The sequence below is a fragment of the Triturus cristatus genome, chromosome 4_1, assembly GCF_964204655.1.
Source record: "Triturus cristatus chromosome 4_1, aTriCri1.1, whole genome shotgun sequence".
Lineage (NCBI taxonomy): Eukaryota > Metazoa > Chordata > Amphibia > Caudata > Salamandridae > Triturus > Triturus cristatus.
In genome coordinates this window covers 643,162,876-643,187,533 of record NC_140585.1, presented here as the reverse complement: position 1 = coordinate 643,187,533, position 24,658 = coordinate 643,162,876, and the positions used below count along the sequence as shown (strand labels likewise).

At 44.0% G+C, this 24,658-nt stretch overlaps 1 protein-coding gene across 8 annotated transcripts in view; it reads right to left on the bottom strand.

The window, feature by feature from the left end:
* ATP2B1 (ATPase plasma membrane Ca2+ transporting 1) overlaps positions 1-24,658 on the bottom strand; it is a 475,107-nt gene that overhangs the window by 169,677 nt on the left and 280,772 nt on the right. For all 8 annotated transcript variants that reach the window (XM_085653032.1, XM_085653026.1, XM_085653033.1 and 5 more), the window contains 2 exons: positions 11,487-11,701; positions 5,984-6,226 (listed from right to left, as the gene is read on the bottom strand). In XM_085653032.1, coding sequence (XP_085509158.1) covers positions 5,984-6,226; positions 11,487-11,701 — 458 coding nt within the window. The remainder of the gene's footprint in view (positions 1-5,983; positions 6,227-11,486; positions 11,702-24,658) is intronic.

The window sequence follows — 24,658 nt, the reverse complement described above, 5'->3', positions numbered from 1 at the left end:
GTATCAAGACCCTACCTACTATGGATCCTGAGCAACTGGGCCATGTACCATTTCAGCACTTGATCCTCAGGAATAGCATGGTCCAAACAGCCAAAGGCTCCCTCGGGTGGAGGTAAAAACAGGGAGTGCACACAGGCTCACAGCTCAAAATAAATACAGCAGCAACAAATTATTGTCCAGCTATATACTCACTTTTCTGCAAAAAGAGAAGCATTTTTATTTTACTGCAAATACAACATTCACACACAACTACACAGTCCCCCTGAGGTCAGGGATCTAGTGTTCGTGGGCAGTTCCTTATGTCCCTCTCGCTCTAGCGATAATGGTCATTTCCCATTCAAATTAGGCAACATCCAGGGTAACTAGCAGTCAGTCTTAAGTGTTCACTACGACTCTATGGTAAAGTCAAAAGAGTACCAGCTACTAAGCGCTATTTAGCAAGCAAGTTACCCCGGGGTCGATTTGGCATGAATTCAGTCGCACCGCACCTGCAGAATTGGAGCGTCCAGAGTTCCTGAGTGTGCACCCTCTGCGGGCGCCAGAGTAGCAGTAGCTAGTTCAGGTGAGTTCACTGCACGTAGCCCAGGTGGCATTGCACTTGGCGAGGTTTAGGTTTCTCACATGCAGCCTTGCTCCTGCACCGAGCGGAGGTTCCTCGTGGCTTCTCCGTACAGAGTAAGTCTTTCAGTCCACCTCTCGATGGAGAGAAGGTGATGCTAAGTGGCTGATGCTGGTTCCGCGTCCTGATGTGGGTATGTGGGAGATAACTACTACCTCCCTCTTCCAGCGACGCTTCCAGTCTGGTCGCACTTCTTGCTAGTTCAGGTGACCCCCTCTGGCATTCCTCTGCTATATACGTGCAGCGACCAGACCATATTGGCTCAGCAGATGATTGCATGGTCCACCCAGCATACAGGGTTGCCAAATCCTCACTCCAGATGAACTATGGCCCGATCGGCACAGCGAGAAGTATAGCACACATTGAGGCAGCCTCTCCTGGCATTCAGGGTACCTGGCACCTCGTTACACGAGCTCCTGCCAGATTGGCACAGCAAGATCTACAGCCACTTCACGGCAGATCTCCCTTGGCATCAGAGGCTCACCGCCTTTGTTCTGCACACAGGCTGCGACCCAACTGATGCAGCAGTAGCTCCTCCCACCTCACACAGGGGAACCACAACAGGATTCCTCACTGGACCTCGCTCCCTCTAGTGCTTACCTTCTCATCATAGGGCACACTTGTCTTCGCAAGCAAGTAGGCGCTGGTGCTCCATGCTAGGTGATCTTGTATTCCCTGGATGATGCCTCCTCACCCAACAGGGAGACTAGAAGGTCTTAGCCCCTAGCCCTGTTCACAGGCAGAAGTCTTGCAGAGCTTCTCCTCCTTGCACAGCCTGACTGGCTGCAGGACAGTTAAGAATGTACAGGGGTCTCAAGCTCCCTTTCTTATAGTCCATTTCCAGACACCAAATGTGATTTTGAGTACGAGTCTTAAAGTTTATTTGGGGGATCTGCTTCCTTTTGAAGTGCCCACTCATCGGACTTCTCTTGAAAGCAGACTGTTTCTCCTAAGCGGATAGCCCCACAAAACAGGGAGTAGGAGTGACTGGACTGCACACCTGGATATCAGCCACGGTGATGTGTTTTTGACCTCCCTGAATCAAAGAGAACCCTATGAAGTGCACAGGGGAAACAAGACTCTTCCCCTCTCCAGTGTGTTCCACCCAGTTTACAGGAACGCAGCCAAACATAAATCTGTCTGGGGATGGGGCTCTACCTCATCCGGTTTCATCATGCAGGCCTGGAAGACATAGCCTATGTATTCACAGGCACACACACACACCAGGTACATCTTTTTAATATGTACAGCACTGTATCTTTCCTGTACTCTACCACGCACAGGTACACAAACACCCAGCACATAGTTTTTAGAAATTGCCTTAACATAACATACAGTTACCATGCATGTACTGCACAGTGCTATACCCTTGATAAATTGTACCACTCAGACACACAAACTCAGCACATGCATCTACCATGCACGCACTGCACAGTACTTTCCAGGCACACATACACTTAGGGCAGATACACCACTCCAGCACTGTGCAGCACTTCACAACAATATGACGCAAGGCAAGAGGTGAGGTAAGCACACAACAGCGGAACTTCCAATTTGTGAGCCTGTAGGCCTCAGTGCCATGACACAGGTTAACAAGGACCTGTTCACCCATACTGATCGCTACATGGTATACTGCCACCACCGCACTCGTGCTGCTTAGTTACAGGAAAAAGCAGTAGCATTTCACCACTATGAGGAAAGCGCTTTGGGCGCTCCTCACAATCCAAAAAGACTGCATTCGGTGAGATCGGTTAATTTCATGGCGCACGGCACATGCATCATCCATGCTTGCCTAGGACAACAAAATCAGCATGGATCCAGACACCAGCACAGTTGGGAGCACTCAGGACAGGGGTACCTGTCCATTACCATGCAGTGGAGTTTTCCATCCTAACAGTTATCACCAACCTGCAGTTCAGAAAAAAAGACTTCCCTTCAAGGAACACTAGCACCCGTAATTATTCACTATTACATGACTCAGTGTAAACTATCTGAAATCTAATAATAGAGCTCGAGCCCACTGCGCAGTACACCACTGCTCCCCAGCTAGGTGTTTGCTTTAAAGCTGACATAGAGGCTAATCTAAAGAAGCCACAACACACACAGTGTAATGTTATAAGAGCATCACTAGAATGTAAGCTATTGGCAACATCTGAAATCCCATCGACAAAAAAAACTACGAATTGGGGGCTAAGGCCACATAATCCACCATAAAAGTTTTAATGGCGATTTGGCTTGCATTAAAACCTTCAGAACTTTCTACAAATGATCAGACTATTTTTTTAAATTAAGGATCTGCGGTTTTATTTGAAGAGAGTCCTCAGAAAAAGTAAAAACAGAAATGTGTTTTTTCATATTAGGAGCTATATAAAATCTAACTCCTAAAATGGCACCAATAAATGTGTTAAAATCATCCACTTCCGAACTTTTGCGAACTGGGATAAAAGTCTATATTTAGCAATATTTTAATAGATTACTCTTTAAAGGTGAAATATTTTATAAAAACCAGTGACAAAGAGATATGTATTTCTAAAATCTAGACAAAGTTCTGAATTTAGCAAGTGATTATGTGTGTATGCTGCAAATGTTTGGTCACCTCAGGTTTTCAAAAACCTGCAAAATGTCGGAAATCAGCTGAAAATGAAAAACCGGTGAAATTTACAGGTGCAATTTTTGGCATGACGGCAGATATATGAAATACACCACTAAGATCAGCAGACTCCACTGATCACAGATACATTCAACCTTCATAATTTGCCTAAAAAAATATATCATATCACATATTTAGTTTTATTTATATGCTGAAAACGACTTCCCAGTGGACTGAAACAAAGTAATAAGACCTTAGGGATAGCTAATGTCGAATTTCCAAAACTGGATGATACTTAATGTGAAGATAACCCCCATAGTCTTGGGAAAAATTCATTGATAACAGCAAATGTCTTACTACTATTTTTACCTCCATAGGCTTGATAGAATAGCGCTCCACATAAGATAGGTGCACCATTTAGAAAAATACAGACGTTGAGGTGAGAAACAGGGATGTGTGTTAGCTCCTCTGCTTTTCAACCTGTTCTTAGCCGACCTCTCAGCAGAGCTAGAAGCAATAAATAGCCATTCCCCTAGGATTGGTTGTACTCAGATCAGCAATCTCCTATATGCAGACGACCTTGTTCTCAGTCTCACGAGAGTTGGACTGCAATGACTGCTAAATAAATTACACAGCTACACCACCACAAATAACTTGGATAAATCTAAAGAAAACCCAAGTGGGCATATTTGGCAGAAAATATTACAGAAGCGGTGTTGGTCGTACAACAACATCCAAATTTTGGTAGGAAAAACACAAATATCTGGGGATAACAATAGACTCTAGGGGCACCCTTGTCAAGCATCGCAGCTAAATCATTATAAAAGCCATGGCTCTTCAAGTCAGTCTTTCTAAACTCTCCAAAAAGCTGACAGCCCGAGCATAGTTCCAATGCTAAAAGTTATGCGACCTAAAAAAAGCCCCACCTTGTAGTACGGCTTTGAAATCTCGTTGGGCAAGCTTAGCACCGCATTAAACCAACATGTGACTAAGATCTACAAAAAGGTGCTTCAGTTGCCAAAAACCTAATCTGCAGTCCAGATTCGATTAGAGCTCAACCTCCTTAACTACGAAATGCAAAGTGTGGGTGCTTTTCTCAACCTGAGTCACAACTTAAGGCAGGCTAGAGCTGGCTCCTTCGAGTCCCTGCTATGGTCAGACATTAGTTCTAACCCTGGTAGGTGACAGTCAGTTCTTTAATGAATGTACGCTGCAATTATCAGCAAGTGAACAGTAGAACCTTAATTCAAGTAAAGAAATCGTTCAAATTAAGCATCAAGAAGCGTATCAGACTGTGCTGCTATTTGTCAGACAGGCCGATCCTTGCCAACCGCAAGCACTCATGGGCAGCAATCAACTCTTACCAGCAGGCCTCTCCATTGCCATAACTTGCTCGCACATTATCCCTGCAACTAAAACAGAGATTTTTGGCACTTAGACTGGGCAAATACCACCTTTTGAAACATCTACCCCTTTGGCGGTGCCTATCAGGTGAGCTCATGTGTAGGGGTTATGGGGAATCAGTCGAATCTTTGGAGCATGTCGTATGCATCTGCTCAGCACTGATGAACCCGATTAGATCAAAACTGAGGCCGGAGTGGAACAAACTGGGAGTCCGGTCCTCCTGGCAGAGCATCATCGCTGCATTATACCCGGTGAACACAGCCCTAAATATCAGTTTTACGATCTTCATTCATCTTGTATACCGTATTTTCAAGCAGTTTATTGGTCACTCAAACTTCAGGTTGGGCTGTGCAAACATGAGGAAACGGGTACTAGTGGGCACAACAATGGTACACAATTGAAGTAGTCTTTGCCGCTCTTTAGTCTTCTGATCTGATGAATCGGCGACCCTTATCTAAGTCTCACAACATCGAATAACCTCACAAAGCCAACAGCACACCCTGGCGCGGACTCCTCCTCCCTCCAAGTGTTACTCCATGTGCAATATAGAACACTAGTTTTCTACTGAAAGACTGCTTCTTTAATAACAGTGGAACCCTGCCCAAGGAATACAGAGCGCCAAGCTGTGGGTCTGAGGAAAAGATGTAACATTAACGACCGATTATCGATCACTGTAACTCTGAACCCTACACTAGAATTGCAGCAGTACAACACGGAACACGTTATCTCGATCTAGAGCTTCTATTTAACCACTCACTGTTTAATGGCCGAACTGTTGGACAACACACAACTAAGCCCCTAAGCAACTTAACATTTTGATTTTGCACTGGCCTACGAACATGTATGCACTTTAGCGTTACTTTGCAATTGTTCCTATTTGATGGCGAGCTCATTTTTAGAAGGGAACTTTTATCTAAATGTAAATGTTACTACTACGCCACTTTGCACTTGTTCATGTATGATGACTACCTCACTCCAGAATGTAAATAATATATAACTGTTATTCTTTCATTGATTGCGATGGGAGAAGCACAGCGCAAAATGCCAGGCTAATATTTTAATACACATTGTAATGATTTAATTAAACAAACAATACAATTACGATAGGTGCACCCTACTGAAGAGGGAGGGGCTAAAATCTCAGGCATACCAAGCAAATGTCTACTCAATTATTTTCTCACGGGAATTTAGCTAAAGAATGTCCGCCGTGTTTGCCCTTAGGGAAAACCTCGCACTAGGAAAATCATGCCAACCACAGACAATATTAAAAACTAGAGACAGATCATGCAACCATATTGTGATGTGTGCATTAAAATGTTGCTTAAAAAAGCGCCAATATCTCAAATTGACACATATAAGAAGACACTCACCAGAATTTTAGAAGTGTAAGCACAATTCACAGAAATTCCAGTTACTAGGAGGTGTAAAGTCTTCTCATCTATTGAGTCCGGTTCTGGAATTTTTTTGTAATGTTTTTCACCCAAAAACGCCTGCACCACAGTCATTCTGTTCATTGTTAAGGTTCCAGTTTTATCTGAACAAATTGCTGTTGCATTGCCCATTGTTTCACAGGCATCCAAATGTCTTACTAAATTGTTATCTTTCATCATTTTCTATAGATAGGAAAAAGAAAAACAATATATTATTCTGTACACTTATGAGGCTTAATAACAAACATGTTCAGCTCCAAGTTTAAAAGCATTTGCAATATCCAACTAAAGTACCTAATGTAAAGGTCAGGGTATCACCGATCTGAGGAGGGAGAACATCCTCACTCCCTTATTACACTCTTCCAAAGAGCTCTTTCATGCATGTTTGCTGGCTTTACTTATTTACAAAACTAAATTCACACCAGCAGATGCTGTAGTGAATGTGCATTTACAAGTGTCATCTGGTCTAGAAGTGAGCCATTCATTAGCACAGAAGCTGCGGAGTAACACGTTTAGTGGGGTCACGGCTTAAGTTCGTGTCAACATTTCAGTACAACAGGAGGATTTTTCTCTCAAAATGATCACTTTACCAATACCTTCCATTTTGTCAAACTGCAAAGTAGTGCTCCTAACCTTCTGCTTCCACCCTTGATCCAGGGAGGAGTGTGTTACCCGGGATCATATGTTATTTCCTTGATTACTGCTTATGTTTTTAGGTATGTGCTGGGACCAGTGGTTATCCAAGGATATGAGTGAGTCTGAGTGAACTTACTTCCTGCTGCTCACGAACTAATGACAAAAGCACAAAAATACAGCCACTTCTCCTACGCGTGTTACGTCATTTGAGGGCAAACCTCTAACTGTGGCAGCTGAGGTTAACTTAAGTCCTTCCTATAACTGGTGTAGATGGTGCACACTGGGGGCAGGGCTTTCGGGTTGCAGGTTGGGTCGGCCACTGAGGTTAGGCCAGAACATGTTGATGCAGGGAATGCTAGAAAATGAGTAAGGCACCCCGAAGGTGGTGCTGATCACACAGGATGGAGAGAAACACAGATGCACAGAATCACACCCATCTGTAGGGTACGTGACATTCATACAGTTAACAAGCCAAGGAAGAGACTGCTGTTTTAGAACCTCTGCCTTGCCGTTCCATCCAAAACATGTCCAGGCTGCTAGTCCAAGGCCTTCTACAGAGCTGCGGTCCAACCATATGATGGTTTCCTTCATAGTTGTTGTTCATTGAATTTTGTCCACAAACATCACTACCTGAATTTAAAATTCAGCACATTTGCTGCAAATTGTCTCCTCCTAGCCGGTTCCTGAAGGAGCAAAATGGATCAATTTTTAAATAATGCTTAATGCTGCTGTTTAGTAGCATTCCAGGTTTTGACAGAGCGTGAGAATTCCATGATTTGGGCAGTAAAAAAAAAAAAGATTATTTTTGGTGGGGGGTGTTGGCGGCAGAAAGGTGTTGGTTCACAAATCTCATATGAATGAATTTGAGTTTCTTTTAGACATAATCCATGATAAGGCTTTAAAAGTAAGGCCGTTCTGCACTACCTATCCTCAATAACTATGCATCTCTGTGAAGTCAGGGAACTTCTCTCGTGTAAATTCGTGAGCCCATGAACTCACAAATAACAGTAATTTTAGTATTGAGTATCTGATTACGTTTGGTTTCCAGTAATCAGTAACTTTCTTAGCAACTATTAGAGTGGATACTGTTCTACAGATATCACCGACATTGTTGGTACACAAACAATATAGTTCTTGTAGTGCACGTCACAAGCTAAACCAACCTTTCTGGTATTTTCAAAGTAGTACCACTCTGGAAATATTCAGGTCCCTGCTGCAAGCATCGACTGGCACAGCCAGATATGAAGCTTGCGCTTGCTCTATGGACTCCTGGAAAGACCGGCCACGCCGCTTCATGGTTTGGGCAACTCGGGGGCTTTTCAATTACATTTTGTTAAGGTATACTGAGAAATAACACGGAATGTTCCTGAGGTTGTCATTTTATTTCTTTGTACTGTTTTTAGGTTTCGCAATTTCTATAAAGCACCGTAGCTATTTCCATCACTCTCTGTAGGACAGTCTCACAGTCGGAGTCAGACACCTGGTCTCAGACCCCCCTCCCCCCGGCCCCCTTCATTTCTACACATTTTCTGTCTCTCGCTCATTCCCTCTCTGCCTCTTGCATTCCCCTTTCCTTCTGGTACTCTTCACTGAAACTCTCAACTATCTGAAAAACTTTACTTGAAGCTGCCCCTATGAGCTGCGAATCATTAACAGCTCAGTACAGTGACTGAATCGAGTCGACATTTCGCAGGACGACAGTGATGTCACAGCATCTCCGGGTATGCGCGCATCCGAGAGAAATGCAGAGCGACAATCTGATGAAACAGCCTCCACTCTTTACAGAAAGCTCTCAGTCACACTCGCCTCACGTGATACTGCAGATCAGAGCCTAAGTGGGTGTCAAGTTGTCAATCACAATATTCGTGTGACATGGGTCCTGCCTTATAGCGCTGAAAGGCAGCGCGTCATTGAAAAGGCGTTAGGATGCCGGTTTCCAGGCCCACTTCCACTCAAAGAGAGTTGTTCCTTTCAGTGCTCTGACAACACAAACTGCGCGTCTGCAGCTTGGTCGCAGCAGACTTGCGCAGTTTGTATTTTCAATCAATCAAACAGTCTTTATTTCGACTTCAAGTCATAAAAGACAATTTAAAAACAAAACTCATCAATATTTACAAAAACACGTTTAAAAAAACATTTCATCATTAGACAGTTCTAATTTTTTGGACTGTACATATAGAATTCATGGTACTAATGCTAGGAGCAACATGATTTGTTTTACTGCATAAGTGGTATTCCTAATCGACCAGTTAAAAAAATAAATATCTGCTTTCCATAAAAAAACAATACTAAAAGAGTATAAAAAAAAAAATTCCATCATTATACTGGTTTACATTTAGGGCGGCTGAAGGGCTTTCAGTTTCCCGGCTCTAATTAACCACATCCAGTTTGTATTTTCTCTACATTTACTCCACTGGGCTGGAGGTAGGCCATCCAGACCCTCAGACTGGTGGGAACAAAATATAAGGGTACCACTGCTACAGGACAGGGCTTGGGCGAGAGCAAAAAGCTGGCCTTCCTGGCTTGTTGCACACCGGGAGATTGCACAATGCCGACTAAGACCAGGCCCAGCATGTGAGCTTACACCTCCTGACCTGATGGTGGCTAAAAGGTAAGAAGGTGACAACAGTGTCCCAATGCATTATGAGATTCCAAGCGATATATGCACGAGTCGTGAGTCGTGCCCGAAGCAAAAATGAAGACTGAGAACATTAAGTTGTACTTTCCCGACCAAACAGTGCAAAAGAAGCATGGCAACTTACAATAAATACATGCCGAAACGGTGTGCTTAAATTCAGCCAATAATTGGTAACTTATATCAACAACTTGGACCTTAAGCTGCAGGTCAAAGAATATTACTCGAAATAAAAAACAGGCGTTTTGTTTCCACTTTATATCTTGTGATTTAACCAGCTCAAACGCGACACTTCTTCAGACAAATCTGTCCATGTGTATTTGGTCATGCATACATCGTCTCGTAATCTTATTTTTTTGCACTTTGAACCAGCTTGACAGTATATTGACTATGTTTTCCCTAAGCAGTTTACTGCTGTTGATTGCACGTGAAAATCTATCTTTGCGATGAACTCTCTTGCCAGACAGACCATTGGTTTTGGTGACTACGCGGACTAAGCTGGACTTGTCCTTGCCGCTTCGTATGCCAATAAGATTTTCTGATTAAAACAAGCGCCATAAAGGGTCAGACCTCACCACCCATTACATAATGAGGATAATTCTTAAATAGGTTGCAACTGTTTGTGGAAACAGCTGTGGAAAAGAAAAGGTCCGAATTACAAAGAATTCATTTTTTTTTTTTAATTCTAGACGCTGGGTCAGATGTGCAAACGCCCTTTAAGTTTACAGAGCCCGTGAAGAAGACAAGGCCTTACCCGGAATGGGCACGGGTAAGGCCTTGACAGATACAACGGAAGGGGCAGAAGTTCATCACTGCTTTGCAATTTATGCACTCTCTTCGAAATTGCAAATGGAAGGGGTCTAATTTACCTTTCATTATGTGTTGAATAGACCTGGGGAGAGGCAGGAACGGGTCTACCACATGTGCCTTATCCTGGCAGAGGCGTTTTAAGGCATGGGCAAAGGGGGCTCTGGTCCAGGGTCCCAGCCTTTCAGGGGGCCCCTTGATACACCCAGCTCTGTTCTGCAGAGATGCTTGCCCTGATAATCTTGAATAATTCTTCAACAGGTTGTTAGGAGGGTTTCACAGATTATTTGCCGTAATCTTAGTGAGCTGCTGCTGTGCTACAATATTAAAAACACACGCCACTTTCTCTGAATGTTAGATGTAAACACATTTAAAATCAAACGAGTGTGTCTGTGTACCGTTACTGACCGGGCCAAAGAGGGCATGAAAGAGCTCAAATTGGATCATAAATTCACAGCTGTTTCAGACAGGGGCCCCCAAAATACATTTGGCCCTCGGCCCCCCAAATGCTTAAAATGGCCCTGTATCATGGCACTTTTGCGAAGCACCCCTCACTATGGTCCACTGTGCCTATGATATCAGGGTCACGATGCAGTGCACTGGAAACATGCAAACCAGCATAGCAATCTACTGTCCACTTGCAGTCTACGTCTGAGCTTTTGCGGCGCTGTGCGAGGAGCTATGCAGCAACATTCTACCCAAGGTGTATAAACGGTCAGGGCATGTGCACATCAATGCACATCATCCTTTTGTCACCCAAATGATCCATCCATCCATCTTGCATATAAAAGGTTTAGGTCCCGAGGGTGCTGCCCAGGAATCCCAGTCCGATGAACAATTCGCTGCCACACTTGAGCTCCCGCTCCCTCTTACAGCTGTTGGATGTAATTAGACTGCTGCTAGTATTTGATGGCCCTTGAATATCAATTTTGTATTTTATGCATTTATTTTAAGCTGTTTTTCATACCATTTAAGATTTGTCTATTTTTATATGGATTGGTTTTATCACATTGTATATTGTAAAGGTGTTAACTAACCATACACAATAAAGATATTTACTTTATGACCCAAACGATTTGTACATCCATTCCTGAACAAAGGAAGAGGCTGGCCGCAGAAGCTGCAACCAACACCCCCCTTTATGCATCTGGTCCATCATCTTTAAACTAACGCTACTGATCTACATTAAACAAAATCAATGTAAACAACCAGCCACTGGCTTGAAATGAAAAAATGCTTCTGCCAATCACGACAGCCTATCTTCTGTCCATTCAGTGATACAAAGTACAGCCAGTTTACCAGGCTTGCTGTACACGTCCACACTTTTCTTTCACACAACCATTAGCTTCCGCATCTGCCACTCACCTTCACAGAGTACGCCAAAGAGATGGTGACTGCAAGTGGAAGACCTTCTGGCACTGCCACCACAAGGACGGTCACCCCAATAATGAAGAACTTTACAAAGTACTGGACATAAATTGGCGTACACTCTGCCAGCCAAGGACGGTTCTGAACCCAGAAGGTGTCGATAACGAAAAACAACACAAGGACGATAACTGTGATTGCAGACATCACCAGACCTTTAGGAATCAAAGACAAAATGTGTAGTCAGATTTAAACCAACAATATTTATGGGACAGCAATTAGACAGTTGCAGCAATGCTAATAGTGGGATGTCCTACATGGTTCGATTTTAAACATCTGTAAAAACGAAACACAAATCTCACAGTGCTAAGTGATTGCAGTGGTCACAAATAGTTAAGATAAGCCTGAAATAGCCTTTCCATTCGCTTACTTTATCCCCCCAACTCAAGGCATTCTTTGCCTTAGTTACCGAGTTATGTTAATGCAAATGGAGCTTTTTGGAAGTTATCCACAATACAGTTTAACACTGAACATTTCCGGGAAAGCGATGTCATGACGGGTAGTTATTTAACATTACTTTTCATGCATCGGTGCTCCTTTTTTAACCACATGTGTCAGGTCCTTGGAAACTGCTCCCTGGCTGGGAAAGTTTCCATGAACCCTGGGATGAATACACCACACCATAATAAAGGTAGGAGGACATAAAACAAAGCACGGGGTGCTATCGAACTGGGATCCCAGACTAGAAGATGTTACCAGGACCATGACACCCAGAGGGAAGGGAGGACGACGCGGGTCAACACTGCTGCTCCTAGGATGCCCGAGTCTAGAGGTCTCGAGAAATAAGAAAACCAGGGCTGCGTTAATCAAAAACAGAGATATGAGCGGCTCCAGGTCTTAGGTTAGTTATGGATTTTCTGAGGTGTGCCCCCTTCTTCAGTTTTTAATAAGGTAACCAAACAGCAGGCCTAACCGGGATTATCTACTCCCATCTGATGATCCTCCACCCAAAGGTTATAACTTCCCTTGCAATATGGTGAACACTCGTTGCACAAACCTTGAACCCATACTGCATCCTAATGTTAATGTCCATATTCAGACTAAAACATTTTAAATCTGGTCGATAACGTTACAAACCCATCCCAATCCGATTTAATTAAGATGCATTATGACAATTGCATGAAAGTACTAACTCTAACTGATACAATTATTTTTATGAACAATGAAAATGTTATTATGGCTGCTGAGAGTACTGACGAGAAGGTGGTGAATGGCCAAGTAACGTGGTCTTGACTTGTTAAAAACACAGTCCCTGAGAAACACACTGCGTTGGCAGCTGTTCAATGCAGTGAGGTACAACTATTGTTAATAATGCCAAAGCAATTTGTCGAGCAACAGGGGTAAAAAAGGCTGTGAAGATGGAGAGTATAAGGATACATCTTGTTGCTACACTTAGTACTACATTGAAGTGTTTGGCAGCATAGCAGAAAAATAATGTGAAGGCATAATGCAAAACTGAAAACTGTTGTATGCGGCGGACTTCTCGTTGTCTGAGCCTCGATACGAAAATGTGGGTATATCTCTGGCTTCAAGGTGACCCGGAGGAAATCTGAGGTGCAGCCAGTAACAGGGTGTTCGGAGAAGGAACATTTTGAAAAATGTACTAATGTAACTGAGCACAGTAACTGTACAACGGGAGCCCTCACCCGTGGTTTGGATGGACGAGTGCGCTCTGAAGTGCACGGCGTGGAGATGTCTCGGTTAGAATAGTTCAATGTTATACACTACCGCTGCCGACCCAACCATTCCTTTTCATCAGTAATCCTTTGAGTGCGCTCGCAATACACGGGATGGGAATGTTTTTAACACAAAGGTTAAAGAGATGTTGAGATTACTCTGTGGGCTTCTCGTTTTTAGGTCGAGCATTCGAGACCTCTTGTATATACTTTAGTATATATACACTTTAGTATACACTTATAATTCCCCACCTACTAAAGGTGTAATAATAAATGAACTATTGAGGAACGGACACTGTGCTTACTTAAAGTTATATTTTGAATCACCTTAAAAGACTATAAGCCCCACAATGCAGAGTGATATGTTGGTACGCCGTGATTGGCAACTGCTTAAATAAAGGATGTGGTATCAGCAGTCAGGTGACTCGTCAGTGATGTTCCGTATGAGCCCTGGAAGAAGAGGCGCCATAGCCTCGAAACGCGTCGGCTTGATCAGGGAACTGTTTGTGAAAGCTAACGAGGACACAGCCCGGATGGGAGGGGTGCGGTCGAGTGACCTTATCGAAACGTCAAGGCGTGTGTTGGATTGTACACTTATATGTGTATGTACTTTGTGGGTTCTGGAGATCAGCCCTAGGACTTGTTTGCTTCCGCTTAGGGACTTTTTTTTTCTGTTCAACTGCCTCTATTTAACCGCCTTGATAGAAAAGGACCAGCAGAGGTCAGTAAAATACCAGAATTGCTTAGTGTTGAGGGACTTTCTTTTTTTTCTTTTTCTGGCAACTGCCTCTATCTTTCTTGATAGAAAATGACCAGCAGAGGTTAGTAAAATACAAGAATCACTTTAGCATTCTTTAGATTCCAGTGCATAGAAATTGTCTTCTGCAAGCACCCGTAGACAAGAATATATTTTTTTTAAATCTTGTATTTTCAGTGATATAACCACCAAAGGCACTGCTTTTATATTAAAAACGGAACTTTGGACTATACCATTTCCCGCTGAAAGGCAATATTTCTCTCCATTTGTTCCCATACCTAGCGTGTCACGCAGTTTGGTGCTTACTTTCCCTCCATGTTAAAGAATAGTAGATGTTTCAGCACCCAGGCTAATGTGCTGCATAGCTAAATATATATACCGTCCCAAAGGCGAGATCGAATGCATTGCAAATGCTTGTTGTTAACAGGAGCAAAAATGGACCCCAAAAGCTGCAGACGGAAGCGAAGCGAAGCTGGCCACCTTCTTCTCGTGCCTTTTATTGTTTGTAGAGGGGGCTGGGCCCCCCCAATCACTGCAGGCATCTTACAGGTAGCAGCACATTGGTGCACTGAAAACTCTAGTTTAATGTGCATCTTTGAAATTTAACTAAAGGGTTCGTGACGATAACTCACTGACTTAAGGGAAGCTTTGGTTGTGGTTTCAATGATCTTGAGGAATGCCAGACGCACCTTCATTGTGCAGGAAAAGCAACATTAACTCACAGTGACAGAGGAAACCTGCAGTGTGGAGTGAGTTTCAGATAGGCAGCTTGTGAAATATAGGCACAAAATTGCAGAGGTGATACATATATTCATTTAGAGTATTCACAACATAGTCCTTTTCAGGCCCCGTAGGTCTGATGGTATGCTGTACACAGGACTACTGGAATTATGCAGCAGGAGCGGGCCAAATATATGTAGCAGGGCTGACTAAATTATGTGGAAAGAAAAGGCAAATATGAGGCTTAATGCAGCACATTTTGTGATGGTATTACTTCCATATATTGTCAATTTTACACTTGTTAACACTATCTGGGTATTGACTGAACCTAATTAGTACCTATTTAGCATCCAAATACAGAAATAAGGAACAGAAAGGTGACCAGGAAACCATTGCAAACGGCCTTCCGCAGAGCGTGATCACTTGTTGATGTGTTTTAAGTAACTTTTGAACTGTTTGAGCTAGAAACAATATTTTTTTTGTTAAAATCTGCAGTTTCTGCAGCAGATGATGGGTTTTGTGGAAACTATAACTATACTAAAAACGCCAGGGCAGTTGGACCAGATAAACTCCCAGCTTTCATTATAAAGACCAGCCCCGATTGGTGGACTGAATTCTTTTTGCAAATGCTTATGGGCATTCTTCACAAAGGCCAGAACCCAGACAATTAGAGAGGGGCAATTATTGGATCCATCCATGAGCGAGAAGACATAAAAGCCCCTAAGAATTATAGGTTAATAAATCTGCTGGATGCAGGCGAAAAATTATTTGCAAAAGTTGTACTGGAATGCTTAAAGACTGGGCGGAAGTAAATCATATTGTGCCCCCTGAGCAGGGAGGTTTCAAGTAAGGGCACTCCACTATTGATCATTTTATCTCACTCTGGTCCAAAGCGCGGAAGTCAGTGGAGATGAGGGGCAGTTTGTTTTGCTATTTTGTCATTTTCCGGGCGGATTTTGTGAACTGGAAACGTTTATGGGAGGCATGGATTAAGTGGAGCATCCCTAACGGTCTCATGGTTATTATACAGGAGCTGCCCAGCTCAACTGGGCACAGGTTATTATCTACACTGAGAGGACAGTGATGCATAAAATATTAATTGAAAATGGATTAAGACAGGGGTGCGTCCTGGCTCTCCAACTTTTCTCTTTATTCATAGCTGACTTGCCAGCAGTTCTGGGGGGCGCTAAGGACATCAGTCCTAAAACAGATGGCAAACATGTTGCATGTCTTTTGTATGCAGACAATCTTAGTTCTAGATCAAACAGAGTTAGGCCTGCAAAGAAAGCTGGACATGATTATGGAATACTGTAACTATAAAAAGAAATTGTACTAAATATGGAAAAAAAAGGTAATGTGTTTGGTACTAAAGTAAACAATTTTAGCTAGTTTCTGGGCTCCAACAAGCTGGAGACCCCACGACGACGCTGGCGTGCATGATGTCAGCTGGCACCTTCAAGGCAGTGACGTGTCTCTACTCACGGATGCTAAATGAAACCCTTCGCCCCTGGCTGCATTAAAACACAAGTGGGAACTGGACCTGCAGGTGGAAATCCCGGACACCACGTGGACGCAACTAGTGCGTAGAGCCAGAAAAAGCACGAGAAATGCACGATTTCAACTGATTCATTTCTATGTGCTCCACAGAGCATACCACACCCCAGACAAAATAAGGAAATACTTTGGGGCTGAGGAGGCTGCTTGCCCTAGATGTAACAAGATAGGAGCAGACCTGATCCACATGTTGAGGGCTTGCCCACACCTGCAGGAGTACTGGGGGGAGATTGGCAGCACGTTGAATGAAGTAGCAGACAGGGACTTACAGTACGACGCGGCCGTTAGTATACTCCACTGGTTCCCGCACACGCCCAAGAATAAAATATCCAGCAAATTTATAGACATGGGCCTAATACTGGCGAAGAGGGAGGTGACTAAGGGGTGGAAGTCGAAGGCAGGCCCAACACACCGGAGATGGCTGAACGAATTCCTAAAATAGGCGGCTAGCGAGAGCACACTTAGGTACCAGCTAGCTCACCGCAAACCGTATGAGCGGACTCCGGCAGCAGCAATGGAATGGGAAATGTTAGTGCAGGCCCTGCGAGACAGCCTAACCAGGGGGAAGGAAGACGAGGACTCTGATGATACAGCCGATGTAGTCGTGACACCGGCTCCCGTGCCAGTCACACACGCTTAGTGCTTAATGGATCTTTCCTGCTAACCATCACACATACTAACTCTTCCTGGCTAGGCGCTATGGGGGGGGCACTGGGGGGGCGGGGGGGGGAGGGAGAGGGAGGGATTGCAGGATCAAACTTAATGGAAGTAGAATGTGAGATTCATGGGAATTTGGGGGAGAGGGGGGCTAACATTAAAAGCAGGCAGCGGATCTCCCCACTAGACGACCGTACTTGTACGTACTGTAACGATGTAACATATGGTTAAGTGGTGCCACCCGGCCTCCGGGATGTGGGCAGAACGGCTGTGTATACTGCACGGATAAATGGATGCGGGGTGGGAAACCTGCATTAATAACAATTGTCCTGAGTGTAATACGGTATATATTTGGTCCTGCAATAAAAATGGTTTGACACTCCAACAAGCTGGAGATAGTAAAGGAATATAAGCATTTAGGGGTCTGGTTTGAGAAATCCCTAAAATGGAGTGTCCATTTGGATTGACTGAGAGTAAAGGCAGCTACCCCAGTTAGTGGCCTGAAGAAATTCAATAAAGATTATGGCGAGATGTCAGATAGGCCTGTTTTGAAAGCCTATGTGGCCATGATTACACCACAATTCCAATATGGAGCAGAACTGTTATATCTAAGTTTTAAAAGTGGTTGGGAAGTTGAGGAGGCTAAATGCTTAAAAAAACACTTACTGTCTTTCTGGATCTCCTTTGATCCAAGATACAAGAATGGAGACTGGTATGGTATCCTGTAATACAATGGCCTACACAGCACTGATAAGATTCTTGGAGCAACAAAATTAGGGGGAAGACCAAAAGGTGTCTCAGTGGTGTAAAATGTAAATACTGCCAAGGGAGTTAAAGTGGGCCAATGGGGCTGGGAAAATGCATTTAAACGTCTGTGGGGATATGAGAATTCAGTTGTGCCCGAAAAAGTTACATATTGAGATTGCAAAAAGTGAGCTCAGAGCATTAGGCAAGGAACTATCCTGAGATTATGAGACGCAGTTCCTTGAGGAGCAAAAAACACAAATCAGATAATTTCATGTCCAACTCGTGGCAAAAGGAAGGAGGGTACCCGTACATGGATGCAATACCCAACTGTTGGTTAAGAGGAGAAGTGTTAAGGTTATGGCTCAGAATTGACCCCTGCTATATCAATGAACATATAAAAGTGGCGTGACTGTGTTGGAAACTGTACTTGTGGCTTAAGTAATAAATGCAATACATTGCAAATTTTATTGAACTGTTTTAAAGTATTGACTGCACGGAAATGTTTTTACATCCAATTTTTTTTTAATATGGTATTAGAAACAGTGTACAAACCGTGGAACTTCTAACCAAAATGAGTTTTTGGGACATGGCATGTGCCATAGGAAGGTTTATGTTCGCAGTATGGTTTTTATGTGTATATACAATTGTAAATTGTAGGTAATTTATGATAGTGTTAATAATGTGACACAATAGGGTGAAGATTTGAAATGGGGTACATTTTAATTATACTGATTTTAATAAGTTTTATATAATGAATTATGTACTTGTTATCTTATGCAGTATATTTAAGTGATATCATCATAAAAGGTGATATGGCTGTATATGATCTGTGTTTAAAGACCTAGGGTCTAAATAAACATTTTTGACTGACTACAACTATGCTAAAAACGCTGCGGCCGCACAAGCGCATAATTCCAGTGGCCCTGGCTATGCAGTATTTCTATATAACCCCATATAAATGAACTGCAACCAGTTATTGTTAGGTTATCACATTACCAGGCACTCCGAGAATTTTGGGGACAGGGAAAGAGTTACACATTTTCTGAGAGAGACCTTTAAACATGTTTTAATGATGTGCAGTGCAAGAATTAAGTAACCCTGCTTTGGTTAATACTGTATTGTAAGAGTGAGTTACATAAAACTCACCTACACTAACAGTGGGGGTGGGGGGGGGGGCGGGGTTGATGTGGCCTAACTGTAGGTAGGAAGCAAATACTCAGAACCTAAAAGTCAGGTACAATCAGTTAATACATGTTTGGATTCCGGAGCTGGGGCACTGAGCTGTACTTGCACTTTTCTGTTTACTAGTTTCCGACTTCTGACCGTGTTTGCTCAGTTTAACATGGGCTGCCTATTATTAAGATTTGTGCCCCAAGTTTAAGAATTGGATTTGATAAAACTAAATTTGCCATTGCACTGATGCAATGGATGAATGTACCGCGGTTAATGCAGTGGCTGAAGTGGGGGAAAAAAAAGTAGGGGAACTGTGGGCGGATAATCAGAGGGCGGGAATAACGCGTGGATTGGGTCAGTGGGCGGAGCCAGAGGTGTGGCCAGAATGCGCAAACATCCCAATTTTTAGTTTTTGTTTGGCATTTCACTGCCCAGTTTAATCAACCAATGGATACACATGATTATTTAAGGTTATAACGAGTTATTGACATTAAAATACATTCACAGAGCGGAATCTGCTTCTAATCACAGAATGTCCTAAATACGACAAAATGTGGAAGCACAAGCCATTTGTCTCCGAGCCATGGAGTTTGTTATCAGCACTTCTCCCTTTTTCCACAACAGCAGTTCAAACATGAATCGCAAAATATCCTCATTTGCCAATTTGTTCTATATAATTATGGCTCTGCCATATTTGCCTCATAATGCAAGATCTGCTGCATGATCTGACCATTTAAACTAATAAATTATTTGTAGCTCAAAGGTATCAAAAGTTAATAAAAAGCGTGACTTGTGTTCCTGCGGAGTGGATGGCCTATTGCAAAAGTTGACTGGTCACCTTTCTCACTGCTACATTTGTATGTTACATTGGTACTAATAAGGCAAAATCTTTCCAGAGACGGTTAGTGTGGGTACACATGTCAAAATTATCAAATATCAGAAAGTATACTGCATTACACTGCAGCCTTTTTTTTTTAATGCATAATTTAGTCAACACTGCGGTATAATTTTCTCCTCCTTTGCTGCATAATTAATTCCAGTGGCCCCACAGCAGGCAGCACATGTTAAAAGTGCTTGTGAATGAAGCAGAGAGATCGTTAAGTTTGCGAACTTAGGGGCCTATTAGGATGGCGGGCGGACGAAAGTGCCCCCTCCCCCCCCCAACAACCTGGGGGCCCGCTGCGGGCCCCCATAGGCAAAGACGGCATGCCTTTCCATGGCAGCAACGCCGCAATGGAAAGGCACATCTCCGCCTGCATGCTAATATGGATGGCGGTATCTGGCAGACACCGTCACCATGTTAGACCCCTTTTCCGCCCGGTCTCCTGTGAGACCGGCGGAAAACCAGCGGACGGTCTTTCCGTCCGCTGGGGTCCCCCCACCATCCTGATATGGCGGGGGTAAATGGGAGGCGGGCGGAGGATAATGGCCTGTGGATCGCCACCGCCATATGGGCTGTGGCGATCCGCCCACCATTATAATTGACCCCTTAGTTTGGTGTGAGTGCAACTCCTGCATTGCCAATCCCTGGTGAGTTGCAGCTTCTACTGCTGAAACAAGGTCAATGGAGGTCCCTATGGGTGAGGAATACTGGCCACAAGGGCAGGGCCGGCGTTAGCACTGGTGGCGCCCTGTGCATTAATGTTTGTTGGTGCCCCCCAATGACCACCTCCCCCACGGATTCCCTCACTACCACCCTTTAACAGTGCCCCTCAAGTCTCCATAACCCCACTCTCAGTTGCATTTAATTTGATTTACAGCGCCACTCATACCATTGTAGGGTGTCGGAGCACTTCACATCACACACATTACACAATCAATGTGTGTAAATCACTGTATAGAAAATGTTACAAAAGACTAAGGACTACAAGGTGTAGGAGTCACATGACAACCATACTAGTAGGCAGTATAGTTTAATAGTGATTGGTCTGGAGAAACACAAACTCATAATTTAAAACGTAATACCATGATTGGGGGTTCTCTTTATCAATCAGAATTGATTTCTATCCTAAAGAACACTCTTTGCAACATTAGGATAATCAATGACTGGGGGGGAAAACATAACACTCTAATTCATACCTTGCAGTTTGTATGCAGCTCTTAGATGACAGTTAATGGCTCACTGTTCTATGTTAGGATTTTAACTTAATTGCTGGAGGCCAGGAAGGAGGCAGAAAGCGCTTTTAAAACCATAATATACTTGCAAAAGTGATGCCTCCACTCAAAGTCAGCACCCAGTGCGTTCACACCGGTTGCACTGCCCTAGAGCTGGCCCTTCAAGGGTCCTGTGACCTCAGTGACAGAGTCACTGTCGCTCTAGAGTGTGCTGCTTCATCGGCCTACCCGCAAGACTGGAGGTGAACTTCAGTATGGATAGTGGTGGACAAGCCTTGAAGGTTAACTTAAACTTGTCATGCTAGGGTCCACCTGCTGGTGCTAAGACACCAGGGCTTCTAAGGTCTTGCGAAGCCTTTTAAGGTCTAGCATGGGAATGTGCTCCCTCAGGAGAGTGGTCTGGTCATGAAGGCTGAACCTAGTTCCCAGGTTCCAAATTCAGCAGTTCTGGCCATAGTGCCACATCCTCTCCCCCACTGAGCACTATTCTGCCCCACTGAGAAAAACACACTGCCTTCAACTGCAACCCAATTGCTGCCGGCTATAAACACCTGGATGCGGCTCAATTTAAATTACGCACTAGACAAGAGCAATATGCGGCCTACAGAAAAAAAGTGACACCATCTTGGAAAAAGCAAACACTCATAGGGAATGCAAAATTTAGCAAACCATGTGAAATGTAATCAGGAACATGGTTACCTTAACGCTTTTACACTCACAATTCAGAAATCAGTGAGCGCTTTTGCCTGAAAAGTTAAGGACATGACTACAGGGTCCTGTCCATTACTTATATCTTTACAAAACGTAAGCAGTATGGTAAAAAAGACCACATCCCTGAACGCAGAGCCGCAGTACACATTTTGTTTTGCAGTACCTTCAGGATTGGTGCACTAGTTCCAAGCCCCGGGAAAACAAAGACAAGAAAACAAAAATAGCGCTTCACTAGCAAACTGTAAAAGTGGCGCTAATGTGTTTGGGTGTGAATAAAATCAGTCTGGCCAGTTTGCTACCACTCTGTCTTACTTTATTTATTTTTCATATTTTTAACCTTTTATTCCCGATGCTTACTTTGGAATTCAAATTTCAGAAGTATACAACACTTCCAGCAAAAGTGTTTTTCTTTTTTGGATCCATTTCTCAGAGGAGCAAATAAAAGAAAGGAGAGGAAACAGAGTGAGAGCCCCTTCTTGAAGTCACGGTTTTCAGTAAGAGAGGAACTGCTAGGCAGAAAGAGATGGAAGAAGGAAAGAGTGAGGGGGCAGCTGAAGCGGCAGACCACAAGTGGACACCTTCTTTGTCTTTTCCTCCTTGCCCAGAGAAGATCAGGACCACATCCTCTTGGGGAGAGGATGTCGTCCATCTGCTACGCTGCCGACTTTGGTGCTGGAAACCAGATTTCGAGCCTCGAGGTCGCGTCCACATCCTGTGATTCTGGACAAATCACTTAATCTCCCTGTGCCTGAATGTGTAATGTAAATACGGTGCTATGTAAAGCGCTCCAATACCTTCGGGTCGAGTTCGCGCTATATAAATATACACACAAAAAAACCAGTCCTGTAACTTCTGCCGCCCCGCCCGTCACGAACGCCAGGAACGCCCAGCTTTATCTATAGGCCATGCCGATTTCTTGCGTCCTGGGACGCATTTTCAACGGAATCTTTGGAATTTAAGAAGTAGGGGCACGCCGGGCACGCCGAGCCCTGCCGATCCCGCCCACTTCCACCACTGGGTTAATGCAATAAGGAAATGTGAAGCAAATGCACTACTGTCAGTGCGGAGGGAAGTGAAAACCACACCCGCAATTAGCCTGATCTTCCACACTGGAGCCCCCAAACCATGTGCGAATCAAAGTGCAAGCGACCTGCAGGAGCCACCGCGTCGGCGGCTCGTAACACAGAGTCACGACGAGATAAAACTCGGCTCCGTGTCTCTCATGAACAGGCTGGATGTAGACCACACAACGCCTCTTCATGCAGATACGGCTGCTCGGAAGCATTCCGTGCAAGATAACGGGCATCACGTGGTCCACCACTGGGCACGCGAGCCATGCTTGTGAATCCGGGCACGTTGTTTCAGGGAAATTCAGCCTTAAGCATCACGAAGCTTTTCAATTAACAACCCCACCCCCGCCCCGTCTCATTGCGAGACAGAAACAACTCAAGGATGCAATCACCTGGATGTAAGAGCCACGGTGTTCTAGGAACCAGGAATGCAACCCCAGCCGGGTAGGTCAGAGGCTGCAGGGGCACTGGGCCCATCACGTCTTAGAATGGAGTGACCTCGCTTCAAACCAACTACATCTTAAAAAATAAAAAATACTACGGTCATTCAAAAACACAACTCCACATAACCAGTCTGTCAGTTATCTCTTCGCCGACACCGCGTTTCATTTACCGGGCTGCCCCGGTAAGAATGAAAGAAAGATTACTGTTTGGGAAACAGGTGGTGTTTCGATTCCGTGGGATTTCGCTTATAAAAAAAATGTTTTAAGCAAGGTTTTTGCCTGTTATTTTGTTGTTAATAAATGGAATGTGTGTATTATTTGTGTGTGGGCAGCCCAGGGCACAAATAACAGCTCCAGGGGTCCATGGGGCCCTTAGCAGCCAGTGCCCTTCATGTGGTGCTCACTGCTCAGCACCAGACATTCCCTCCACTACAGTGTTAATCACCATCCTCTCGAAGGGCCGGGGGCGCAAAGTGCCTCGAAGCCTTCTGCACCAGTATGCTCTTCCTAAGGGTCTCTGGAGGCGCGTGCGCACTGACCAGTCCAGCCAGAACATTGGTCAGACTGGGCACTTGCAGCGATTTGCCTATGCGGGAAGGCAGAGAGGCGTTCCCTACAAATGAACGGTTCTCCTATATCAGTGGAATTGGTAGAGGTAGGAATAATAACAAAAGGCTTACTATTTAGAGATCATCAAGGCGATGGGTATATACGTTCAAACTTTCACAGCTGTGAAGAGCTCAAGCGTCAATCAAGAAGGCTTTCCCTGGCGGGGTTTTCACCAGGATTGGTCGCGAGAGCAGATTATCAGCCAGTGGAGCCTCGGAAAAGGTTTATAAAGTGGACAATACTGAAGGACATACCAGAAATCCGAGCAGTGCTTTAAATTGGGGAAGAGAACTGCAGGCAGACACCAAACTGAGCAGGGTGAGGCAGTGAGGTGGACTAAGGGAATGAGGCTAATGGTCAGCCATTTAATTAGATCAAGATTTTCTTGCTGTCATTCGGCGATGGCTGGTGCCTTCCTAAGAGTATTGCAAGTTCATATACCTCAAGAAAGTTTTGAGAAAAAGGTGTACAACTCAGGTCATTAAAAAAAAATAAAAACATGTCTAAAAAGCCACTTGAGGATAAAAACGGATAAGGTTCAAGTCGAGACCAAGCACACCAAAACAATTCTTCACATTTGGACAGCTAGACTTTTTTTAAAACAAAGTTTTATATAGCGCAAACGTGACCCGGTATCGGAGCGCTTTACATAGCACCAGTTGCGTTACAGGAGGACACACATTATTTTTGTTAGGCACAGGGAGATTAATTGATTTGCCCAGAATCACAGGATGTTCAGCGTCATTGCCGAGACTCGAACCCAGTTCCCCAGATTTGAGGTCCACCGCCCTAGCCATTAGGCCAACTCCTCTCCCACATTATGCTGCAATATGCAAGAACTTGTTGATGCAATACGACTTTTCAGGAATTCTGTCCTAGT